At 52.6% G+C, this 11,972-nt stretch overlaps 1 protein-coding gene across 2 annotated transcripts; it reads right to left on the bottom strand.

Moving 5' to 3' along the window:
• Nucleotides 1–865: 865 nt before the first annotated feature.
• Nucleotides 866–11,401, bottom strand: LOC103546547 (CMRF35-like molecule 7). 2 transcript variants are annotated; one of them, XM_008513179.2, is made up of 4 exons: nucleotides 11,217–11,401; nucleotides 4,870–5,199; nucleotides 2,961–3,030; nucleotides 866–2,267 (listed from the first exon to the last, which is right to left on the bottom strand). In XM_008513179.2, exons 1-4 carry the CDS (start codon nucleotides 11,254–11,256, stop codon nucleotides 2,135–2,137), a joined length of 573 nt encoding a protein of 190 aa, XP_008511401.1. In that variant the 5' UTR covers nucleotides 11,257–11,401; the 3' UTR covers nucleotides 866–2,134. The 2 variants fall into 2 exon arrangements, with proteins under 2 accessions (XP_008511401.1, XP_008511403.1); XM_008513181.2 differs by having other exon boundaries at nucleotides 4,870–5,043; nucleotides 11,217–11,397.
• Between the last annotated feature and the right edge of the window lie 571 nt (nucleotides 11,402–11,972).

Raw genomic sequence — 11,972 nt, 5'->3', positions numbered from 1 at the left:
CACTGACACCAGGTCCCAAATGCCAGCGGCCCCTCGCCCCTGTGAGCCAGCAGGTGAAGCTACTGGGCTCTGGCTTTGCCTCCCCCAGAGCTGCTGTGTCCCTGAGTACTGCCGGATCTACCGGAGGTTGGATCCAGGGAAGTATTCACAGAAGGGAGGCCTCTGGAGCTGGTGGACTGTGGGCCTTGGTCCCCAACAGGGTGCCTTAAAGGGTCTTAGTCTGACTCGAACTCTACAGAATTTTCAGGCCTGTCACTGACCAGAGCCCTCAACCAAGCGAGAGAAGGTTTCTCATTGGCTGACGGGCAGAGAGAGGGGATTAGAGCATCTCGGTGGGGAGGGGAGGTTCTAGGTACCATGCTGGGGACCGGAGAGCCCCTTCTCCTTTGTCCTCTGGTGAGGCACCTTCCCGTGGCCTCGTGAGGCTGAGAACCAGGGCCCACCTGTTGGGACAGAGGGCCTGGTAGACACATCCTCAGTGGGGTTCTAGGTGGAAACATCCCTCAGAACCAGGGAGTAGAATGGTGGGTACCGGGGGCAGGGTCTGGGGTGGGGAAAATGGGGAGAGGTTGGCCAAAGGGTATGGACTTTCCGTCATGAGATGAATAAATTCGGGGGTCTGCTGTCCAGCACGGTGACTGGAGTCAGCAATACTGTGTTGTATCCTGGAAATTTGCTGAGCATTCTCACCACACCGAAAAAAAACAGAAACAAAGGTAACTATGTGAGGTGATGGATGGATGGATGTGTTAATCTACTTGATTGTGGTACTCATTTCACAATGTATACGTTTACGTATATTTGTATATGTATATTAAATCATAACACTTTAAAGGTACACACCGTTAAAAAATCACATTCTACATTTTACATGTACACAGTTTTTATTTGTGAAATATACCTCAATCAAACTGAGGAGGGAAACCAAAGGGAAACAGTCCAAACGTGTGTATGTGTGTGTTTGCAAGTGGGGGGCACATCTCAGATGAGACTGTTTCTCCTGAGGTGAAGCGAAGCCCCCTTTGGTGTGAGGGCCATGACTCACGTGGCCCAAAGTGACATCCAAGGACATCATCGCTGTCGGTGAGGCACTTGAAAGAGACGACGTCATTTCCCTTAGACGTTTTTCATTATTAAGATTATTTAAACAACAGCGTTTAAGAGAGGCAACGTTATTCCCCCCAGACAGTTTTAATTAACCTTATTTGAACAACATTATTTAAAAGAGATGACATCATTTCCTCAGACTGTCTTTGTGACCCCACCCTCCCCAATCTTGAGGTAGTTTCCAGGCCCAGCAGCCCCATGGGAGAGCTGAGCAGTGGTGCTGAGGGGAGGCGCAGGCCAGACTCCCAAGTCACAGCTCCCAGGAAGCCCCAGCCCCTGGGTGGGGTGGGGCAGGGAGCTAGGGAGCCAGGATGGATGAGGAGGAGGAGGAGGAAGGAGGGAGGCCAGCACTGGGCCTGGGCCCAGGAAGGCTCCCGGTCGTTCCTCTGTCCATGTACTCAGAGCGGTGTCCTCCCTGGGCAGAGGGGATGTCCAAGCTCTCAGACCCCAGAACTGGGAACTCACTGCAGAATCACCCTCTGTGTGCATCAGCTGGGGTTCTCATGGGCACAAGCCATCACAACCCAACTTGACTAGCTTAAGAAAAATCTCATACATCAGAAACTGAGACACAGAGTGGGCTGGGCTGGTCTCCGGCCTGGAGCAAACCAGGCACTGGGCAGGGCTGCATCTCTCAGTCTCTCTCCCACATCCCTGCTGCTTCTCGCTGTGTCCCTGGCTCTGTGTCCGAGTTCTTCCCGCAGTGGGGACATGGCCGTCTGCCCTTGGACTGCACCCCAACAGCTCCTGACCATAAGTTCCGACCCCTGGCGGGGTGGGGTGGGGCTTTTGCTACGTGAGAAGTAGGAACAAGGTGCTGGTGCTCCAGGCGGCGATGACGCCGAGCTGTGTCCCTGAGCTGTGCAGAGCCGGGAGGGTGCTCGGCCAGCCTCCAGGGCCCCCAGCCTCAGCCCTTGCATCCTGAGGACTCAGAGGCATTTCTTACACATCCTGTGTGTCCTCTGGAAATAGGGTCCAGGGTCGGAAGGTTCATCCCATCCCTCTGTCTAAGGGGCTGTGTCCTTGGTCAGAAGGTCAGAGGACAAGTTCGTGTAGATGGCCAGTCCCTGTTGTACTTCAGCCCCTTCAACCAGAGGACAGCACCGACCAAGATGAGCAAGACAGGCACTTTCACGAAGACCAGGAGCATGTAGCGGGTCCTGTGAGAGGAGGCAGAGTGATCAGAGCCCTGGGCCCTTCCAGGCCGGTCACGCCCTGACACTGTGGAGCCATTAGCCAGCCCAGCAAAGCCTGCTGGGCCCAGCAACCTCACTCCAAAGACCCCTCTGGACCTTCCCAATGGCTCAACCATGAGGGCTCCTGAGAAGCAACCTCGGCTTTTGGATTTTGCTTTGCACTGGGCTCACCTTCCTTTCTCATTTCACCTTCTGGAACCCCTCTGTGCCCGAAGTGCATCTCAGCCCAGTAGAAGTGCCTGCACATCACTGGAGACAGGCTGTGATTGCCGCCTCTGGGTTCTCGCTGCTCCCGCCAATGCCAGCTCCAGGGTGCTAACTCACCCTCCTGCTCTGGGGCCCCCGATGCCTTGCATGGTGGATATTTGTGTCTTATCTCCCCTTGGCATCCATGAGGTGCTTTTTTGTTGACAACTGAATGGGTAGATGGTGCTTATAAAGAAGAGGTCTGCAGAGCGAGTAGTTTTCTGGTGAGGGCCAGAACCAGAAGATGGCGGATGACGAGTGGCACGGGCAGGAGGGAGATGGAGGGTGGGCTTTGGGCCTTGACTCTGAATATGATGGGCTCTGGCATCAGGTGACTGCACAGGGTCAGCTGCCCCATAGGAGAGGCCCCTAGGAGAGGTAGGGGCAGGAGAAAGGACTGCAGCTACTCACCGGATGTAGGAGCCAGAGGACACTCCTGTTTGGTTGCTGGCTGTTAGCAGGCTTGCTGGTGTGGTTGCCTCTAGACACAGGCAAAGCAGGCCACAGGTTATCAGCCCAGCCTGGGGTTTCATGTGCAAACTCCCAACTCCACTCCCACCCGGCCAGCCCTCACCAGGAGACCCCCTTCCCCTGGAATAGGAAGCTTCGTCTCTTTGGATACAGTTGCTCGGGCTTCTCCCTTTTCTGCCGAGTCATCTGAATCACAACACACAGTCACCTTTCCATCATCTTCAGGCAAGGCAAGAAGAAGCAAAAATTAAATAGGAGTAGGCCCTGTGGTTTCTTCTGGAGAGAGACAGAAGTCTTCTCGTACTCTCTCCACTTACCCCTCTAAGTGGGACTGTCGGTTGAGGGATAAAAAACCTCTGGTCCTTTCTGCTCAAGCAGTGCCTGAGCAGGGCTCAAGAACAGATGGTTCTGGAAATGGAGTAGCCTTGGGAAGGCTGGTGAGTCAGAGGGTACATTCGGGTTACACGGTGCCCAGTGACTGCGAGGGATGAAACACTTGTAGGAGGAACCATGTAGACACTTTATGGAGAGCAGCGCGGTTATGGGCTCCTGGGCCCAGCGTGGCACTGGTCAAGGCACAGTAGCTGTGACTGGCCTTTTATTAGAGTCCTGGGCCTGGTAAACACTTCTCTGCGAGGTCCCAGGCTTTGCTCACACTACATAGCTCCTGGCAGGACGCCAGGAAATTGCAGTGATAATGGCCCCTGTGGAGGCCCCTGATTGACCTCTCTGCCGGAGCCTCCCTGAATCACGCCCCCAAGACCCCTAAATGCCTTTCTTCCTAAGGATCTCCGTGGGGCATGTTTTTAGCCTGTCTCGGTTCTTGCTCATGTGTCTTCATGAACCCCTTTTCTGTCCCCACAGATCTTGGCTTCCCCTACTGGGCAGCACTGGGAAGTTTTGCTTGGCTGGCCCTCTCTGGACTCCACTCCACCCAGTGGCAGCCCCTGTGTCCCTCTCTGGTCCCAACCCTAGCAATAAATGGGCTTGTTTTAAAGTTGGTGTTGTCTGTTTCCCCATCACCATCTACCATGCCCAATGGACGCCAGGCTGAGGCATGACTGGGCACACACATGCTGGGTGGAAGCGGAGAGGGGCATTTTGTCAGGCACCAGCCACAGCAGCAGAACTGTGCTGCCAGGAAGACCTTGGAATCCCTTGATGGGGTCAAGGCTCAGGGGAAACCTCATGGCAGCCAGAGGGGCCCCCAATGTTGACTCAATGGTCAAAGCCTTCCTTTCTCCTTAAAGTGTCCACTGTTACCCGAGCTTGTCCCTGGGTCCCTCTCGCCCCTTGCTCACTCTTATCCAGTTAGACAAAGTAGAGGATGGGGTGGTGAGGGGCCCAGAGAGGAGAGGCACTCTAACTGCCCAGACCCACTCTGGGTTGGCCAAGTTCCTGGAGTTCCTCGGGGCTGCCCTGGGTGCTCCCCTCCATGTAATGACAGGTCCAGGGTGTGACTACCAGAGATTGACCACTTCCTAGAGTGTCCGAGGCCCACCCAGAGCTCCAGTGCAAGAATGTGAGGCTGTCCAGGCTGTCCAGTCCTGGGAGAGCAGGGCTGGGCCATGGGTCACTGAAACCGGCGTCCATGTCCCCACTCCCATCCCAATCCCTGCCAGCCCTTCGGAGTGTCAGCTGGATACCTCGGAGAGACCCCAGGGACTGGGATGGGGACAGGAGGGCTGGGCTGCTGGTCTTCCTTAGTTTCTCTCATTTCCATCCCCATCTGTGTGTCTCAGTCATGTCTCAGTCATTCCCCTCCTGCCCTTCGGGAAGAGGGAGAAATGCCCTCACCCTTCCCGTCCTGAGCGTCAGGGCCTCACAGTGTAGATGAGAAAGTTCTTACCTGGGTCAACGGTCACATTAATTTGTACCCCAAGGTCAGGTCCGAGTCTCTCAATCCCACACCAGTAAATGTCAGTGTCGTCTCGCCTGAGCTGCGTCATGGTCACGGTGAGAGAGTGGTTGCTCTGATTGTCCCTGATGGACATACGGTCTGTCTTCACTTCTTGCTCTGACCCTGTGGTTTGAAGGAGGATCTTGCATGATTCCCAGCTTGCTCCTTGACACCACCACTTCGTGTAGGTCTCCCATCGTGGTTTGTAGCGACACTCCACCGTCACGGAGCCCCGCTCTGAGCCTCTCACAAACTTTGGGCCTTGGATGGAGAGATAGCCTGGAAGACAGGATCTCAAGATACAGCTCCTGTCCCTTAAACCAGGCCTGGCCAGGGAGCCCCCTAGGGTCACATGGCCCCAGACTGATGTCCAGGGACTTGACCAGGGTCCCTGGCTTTCCCAACCACCCCCTAGATGACCCCTCACGTCCACCTTCTCTGCCATCCAGCTTCTGCATCAGCTCCCTCAGTGACAGTGCCCTGGTCTTTGGTCCTCATCTCCCTAGGCCTGATTGCAGCATGTGACACTCCTGATTTCCTGACACTTTCTTTCCTCGTCCCCTCAGTACTCTTCTCGTCTGATCTCTTCCTTCTCTGACTACTCTGTCTCTACTGATTTCACTTCTCTTCAAATCTTGGTGTAAACAGTGGTGTGTTGGTAAATAGTTAACAATCAGCCCTCTGAGGGAAAAGAAAATCTCTGGATTGTGGTATTTTCCCACTTCCGTAGTGTAAATAATCCCCCCATGGCGGGTTTCAGGCTATCAATGCGATGTCACTGATCACAGAGTTGGGAAGAGCTGTCCCAAGGCAGCTCTTATGAGCCAGTGGGAGCCAGCTTCATGGGGCTAACCCCGGGCTCTCTCCGGCCTTCATCTTGTCTCCTTCATGCACCCCATGGAGAGGCTCCTCCATTTCCATGGTTTCAACGATCACCTAGATGCTGATGGTTCCCAAATCCGTTTTGGTGACCCAAATTCTCACCTTAGCTCCAGCCTACCCTTTGCAAATACACTCTGGCTATCTCTACCCCCAGAGAAATAGTTAACAGAACTAAATGCACCACCTCTTCCACCTGAACTTACCCTTCTTCAGTATTTCCTCCCGCTAGTAGAGGGGTCGAGTGGACAGACTAGCAAAGGCCTGATGGGAGTGGAACAGGTTAGAGGTGAGCATGAGTTGGATGGGTACTGCCGTCTATGGATTGACTCCACTTAAACTGATTGTGTTCAGATACTCTCTCTGTCCTTGGCGACGTCCACGTGTGCCTTGACCATAGGGAAGTGCATAAGCACAGAGAAGTACAGTGGAAGCCTCTCTTGACCATTTTATGGCCTCAGAGCCTCAAGGCCAGGCCGGGGGTCTCTGTGGGGTGGAGAGAGTGGGGTCCGTTGCATCAGGCACGTGCTGCCTCCTCACGCCTCTGATCTTCTCCCTGACGCTCTTTTCGTTTACTTGAGGTTTGCATTTGTGATTGACAGAATAATGCCCCCCCCCAACTCCAGAACCCAATGTCCTAACTCCAGAACCCGTGAATATGTCATTTTACATGGAAAAAGACTTTGCAGATGGGATTAAATTAAGGACCTTGAGAGGGATTATCCAGGTGGGTCCAACACCATCACCGGGGTCCTTACAAGTGAAAGAAGGTTGAAGGAGAGTTAGTGTCAGAGGCAGAGAGAGATTTGAAGATGGAGAAAGCGGTCATGAGCCAAGAAATGCAGGCGGCCTCTCGAAGCTGGAAAAGGCGAGACAATGGATCCTGCCCCAGGCCCTCCAGCAGGAATGCGACCTTGCCTACACCTTGGTTTTGGCCAGTGAGACCATTTTGGACTTCTGACCTTCAGAACTGTAAGATAATAAATTTGTGTCATTTCAAGCCGCTGAGTTTGTGGTAATTTGTTACAGCACCTACCATGAAGTAACATAGTATTCAGTCAGCAGAACTAACTTTATGTTCTTCAAATCCACAACGTCACTAGTCACTAGTGCATCTAACTAGAAAACTTAGCATCTTCATTGGTCCCGTCCCCTTCTTCTCCCTCCACAACCGACTGGTAACCAATTTGGTCAACTCTACCTCAACAATGCTTCTCAAAATGATTTTCTTCTTCCCTCTTCCGTCACAGTCCATGAGGACTTCATGCCACAGCAGAAAGAGAATGAATTTTGGACACAGAAAGACTCCTCTACCACAAACTAGTTGGGAAACCTTGGGTGAGTTACTTAACCTCGCTGGGTCTCGCTTCCTTGTTTCTAAGTTGGCTATGCTACCTCCACCATGCAGGTTGTCATAAGACTTGGATATGTGTCAAATTCCAGACATCTGGGGGTTGCCCCATCATCGATAGCCTGTCGATAGGTTGGGCCCTCATCTGGTGCCTGGATCATGGCCATAGCATCCAGGGGGGTTTCCCCAGCTCCTGCTGCACCCCTCCTCCAGTCTTCTCTGTGTGTTTCTGCTGGAGTTATGCACTGGGAGTGCCCCCACCTCATCCTCAGCTGCACTTGTGGTGAGCATTTAAAAAATCTTTCAGGATCTCTCCTGCAGCCGTGCCCCACTGCCTCAGAACGATTTAAAATGCTGTGGGTTGACATTCAAGTGTTTTTAAAATCTGGATCCAAGTTCTCTGTTCAGTGCCACTTCCTGCCCCTCCCTGCCTCCCATTCTACCCTGTAATCGGGCCCCACTTTTCTCTTCCCCCTACTCTGATATGCCCTCCCAAGCAGCTGTGTCATTGCTCATGTCCTTCTTTCCACTTGGAAACCCCTTCTCCAGGCCCTGCCCATCCGTTCACCCTTGACATCTCCTTCAAGGTTTAGCCTTCTTTGCAAAGTCTTATTTCCCTCCCCAGCCAGACTTCCTCCCATTGCTCCCATAACCCTTAGGCACCTGAATGCCGCACTGGTACTTTTCCATCACTGGCAGTGTCTCTCTCTCCATCTCCCTCGCTAGGATACTCTGTCCCGAAGAGCAGAGATTTGATGTTTGTTTTTCCTCTCTCTTCCCACCCCCAGCCCCCGTGTCTTGCACAGTGTCTGATAGGTATCAATAAAGCTTATGATTGTTTTGAAAAGAAGCTGGTCATCAGGATCTTGAACTTAATCGTTTCAGTTCTAGGATTAACTGCAATTTCCACAGCAATGGGCAGTGAAGTATAAGGATGCTCATTGCAGTGCTAATGCAACAGCAAATGCTGGAAACACACTCAGATGCTGTTCATGCGCACTGGGCGAATAAATTATGGCCCATCCATAACACGGTTAAAAGAAAAAGACAAATCACAGATAACGATAGGAAAGATGCCCCAGGTGTATTATTATCAGGTTAAAAAATGTTGCCTAACAATACGTATGATTCCATTTCTGTGGTTTTTCTATAGTACATGCATAGGAAAAATTCTGAAAATATGTGTTCTAACCTTTTAACCATGGTTAGCACTGAGACTAGGTTTTGTGGGGGGAAATTTTACTTTCTAAATCATACATTTCTATAATGTTAAAATGTTTACAATATCATTAACTGACAAAACAAAAAAAGATTTTAAAAAACAAAAAAGGAGTCAGTCAGGAAGAGGGCTGCTAAGAGATGGAAATCGATATAAATGAAAATTAAATGCAAGAGTCAACAGAGACGGTCATTTTCTTCAAGAAAAAAAATCACACAGCTATAGCAGAAAGCAGGGGTTTAGTATAGATCGTATTTGCCAGTAATGACAAACAGCAGAAAAGACATACTGCTATTTTGAAATAGAAGTCTTATCAGCGGCAGTGTTGGCAATTTAATTGCACAGTAAAGTGTTTATAATGTGATTGACTCGTTTTTAAAAAATACGTGGCAGGTTTTTATAAACACAGAGTAGGATGGATGGAACTATCAGTTAGGCCTTTGAGAACCTTCAGGAGTTGGTTTGAAGGAAGAGGCGCAAAAGCAGAGCGCGGGGAGCAGGGCTCAGAGAACAGGCTGGTGGAATTTAAAAGCATAAGGCTGTCTGAATTTCAATTTCCCCTTCCCCTTTCATGTCAGGCCTTCAGGAAAGTTTGCCACATCTGTGAAATCCTAGTGTGAATTGTCTCAAAATGGAGACGATGGTTGAGCTCCGTGTCTGGGCTGACAGCAGGTGACAAATGACACACAAAATGAGTCAAAGGCAGCCAAGGAGGGAACTCGGAGCAGAGATGCGCACGGGGTGTGGGGTGTGCCGTGAGGTTCGAGGCCATCTTACTTGCTGTCACGGGGCGGGGAGTCTCTGTGACGGCCCCACGCCGTCCTGCCGGCTCCAGGTCTGAAGAGTAATGTCTAGGGTACAAGTCTGTGCTCCTGGCCATTCTCGTGTCACTTTCCTCAGGGGTCTGTTCTTCCACTTGCAAACACTTCCTGCACACCTGCTCTAGGCAGTGCCCCTCCCTCCTACAGGGGTTGTGGGGGGATCACGTCACCGAGCAGACAAGAGAATGTCCTACAGAAGAGGGGTCATCCTGACTCCACCCCGTCCACTTTCTCTCCTTCATTTCAAGAAATAACCCCTGAGGGGCTAATGGCAGTCTGCTGGTGAACACCTGGCCGGGTGGCTTTTCTTTTATCCTAACTCCACCCACTTCCCACGTTACCTCAGAGTTGGAGGAGCAAGGACTCCCCGTCTTGCCTCTGCAGCACCGCCCCCTCCCCAAGCCACAGAACAGCCACTGTGGGTCTCTGCCTTCGTCTGGGGGAGAAGAGTGTGTGTGCGCGAGTGTATGTTTAACTCTGTGTGTGTGTGTGTCTGAGCGTGTTTGTGATATATATGTGTGTGTTTGTGTGTGAGTATGAGAGCAAATTTGTGTGTGAATGGGAGAGACTGTGTAAGCGTGTGTGTGACTGGAAGGTGTGTGCAGTGTATGTGTCATTTTGTGTCCCTGTGTGTGAGTATATGTGCGTGTGTGTCTGACTGTGAGTGGGACCGTGTGTGTGTGAGTGTGAGGTTGTGACTGTGTAGGACTGTGTGAGAATATTGACGTGTGCAGGGTGTGACTGCATGCGGGTGTGCATTTGACTCCCTTGTGTGTGTTATGTGTGTGAGCTCAGGCCCTTCTCCTTGACCTCCAGGTGAACTAGCCGTTGGGGTTGAGGGAGGGAGCAGATGGGGTCTCTGAACTCTAGAGCAGAGCTGGAGGCGGGGGGAGAGGCAGGCGTTCTGGATTGCTGTCCTTTGGGAATTCTGGGCCATTTGGAAGCCTGCTGCAGTCACAGAGAAGCCGCTGCCCTCGCAGCCGGTCTACAGGCATCATCACGGGGTTCTTCATCATCGACACGATCGGCAGTGGCAGCGATAATTCGGGAACGCTCACAGCCCTAGTCTATTTATATCCTATCTGAATCATAGGGTCCTACAGCGTTAGAGCTGGAAAGGGCCTCAGGGACTGTCCATTCACACCGGAAATCCAGGTCTGAGAACAGCTTGCCCGCATCGTGCGGCGCGATCAGGACTGGACCTCGAGTTTCCTGACTCCCTGGCTCTGCTCCCCGCTGCAGCCCCTCTGTGAACCAGTCTGTTTGTGCCAGATGGTTAGTCCCCGGGCCCCCAGAGAGGACTGTGCAGCCCGCACATACTGCATATGTGGTGCAAGCTTCCAGACTGGCCCCTGACGGCCTCCAGTGAGCGCAGTAGTTTTCAACAGAGAAGAGAGACTCGAGCCCCTCCCCTCTTCCACCTGAGCAATTTTCTCTTCAAAAGTCGCAGTTCCTGGGCGCAGTGTCAAAGGCCCTTTGTAATCTTCCCTTTTGCGTTGTCAGCCTCACGTCCAACCAGTCGCCCCGCGGCGCCCTGCACACCGAGAGCTCTCTCTGCACGAACATCCTTTCTCAAGGCTCCGTTCCTTGGCTTAGCAGCCCCCCTCCCTGGAACGCTCTTCACGCTTCTCTGCTGCAAGGGCTGATCCCTTCTTCCAGGCTCATCAGATGGACAGCCTCTGTGGGGCTTTCTGCAGCTCCCCCAGTCAGACCGGCTTCGCCCTCTGAGCACACCTCCGTCTGTGCCTTCTGTGTCCTACCGTCGGTGTTGTTTATCCATGTGTCTCACCCACTGAGCCGTCCGGGTCCTCTTTTTAGCGGCCAGCCCTCTCTCTCTTTTCCCTTCATGTCCTCAGGGCCTGATGCATGCTCATAAGGCAGTAGGGCCCCATGTACTTTTCTGAATGAATTAACAAAGTCCCTTCTCATTTCCCCGGATGCGACACCTGCTCTCGACCCTGGACAGCCACTCCCTGCCCCTGCCCCCCCTGCAGTACCAAGTTCCCGAGGCCGCAGCTGCACTCACCTGGGAGGCTGAGGAGGAGTAGAGCTGGGGGCAGCCACATGGTCCGGCCCCTCTGATCTACAACCCGAGGGTGCACCCGGACCCCAGCTGGACTCTCGAAGCTCTGCCTGAGCCCAGGCCTGCCCCTTCTGCTTGTCCAGACTGCCTTGAGTTTCTTACTCTTCACTTCCTTTTATAGAGTGAGTATTTCCTCCTTTTAATTATTCAGCAAAAGGGGTGTCATTTCTTGGCAGGGCTGGGTCACAGGGCACGACAGTCCCCACTGGGTACAAAAGAAGAAGTGAGGGAGTTGTGTAGGGTGAGGAGGAGCGGGGCAGATCTGAAGGGTTGGCGGGGGGTGGCAGCTGGCCTTATCAGGCCTTGGGTTCGAGGGGTACATTCTGGGTGTCAACTCCAGGAACGGTTCTCCACCACAACAATGGGGCCCAGCAGAAGGGACCCCCTCCCAAGCCCCCCCAGCCCTCAGGTGTCAGGCGAGCATGCCCGTCATACCTGGAGGGCGTGTGTTCAGATGTTATAGCCAAATGCATGAAAGTGCAGGCTGGGGATCAGACAGACCTGGGCTCTAAGCCCACAGTACCACTTACAAGCTGTGTGACTGTGGACAACCTACTTAACCTTTCTGAGCCTCACTTTTTGTCTCTGTCCTGGAAGGGGGTTAGCACTCTGTGTTATTATGGTGAAACCTCAGACACTGGGTATAGAGCCACATAAATAGAATAAAGGAGGAAGACCACAAAATCAAGAAATTAAATG

Source organism: Equus przewalskii, chromosome 10 (genome assembly GCF_037783145.1).
Source record: "Equus przewalskii isolate Varuska chromosome 10, EquPr2, whole genome shotgun sequence".
Classification (NCBI taxonomy): Eukaryota; Metazoa; Chordata; class Mammalia; order Perissodactyla; family Equidae; genus Equus; species Equus przewalskii.
The sequence above is the reverse complement of the archived record's forward strand: the minus strand, read 5'-3'. Positions and strand labels throughout refer to the sequence as shown.

Coding starts and splice junctions, on each gene's coding strand:
- LOC103546547 (XM_008513179.2), bottom strand. CDS start 11,256: ATGTGGCTGCCCCCAGCTCTACTCCTCCTCAGCCTCCCAG. Junction 5,200..11,216: donor ACTCCTCCTCAGCCTCCCAG/GTGAGTGCAGCT, acceptor CCTGTCTTCCAG/GCTATCTCTCCATCCAAGGC. Junction 2,268..2,960: donor TCCTCTGGCTCCTACATCCG/GTGAGTAGCTGC, acceptor CTCCTCTCACAG/GACCCGCTACATGCTCCTGG.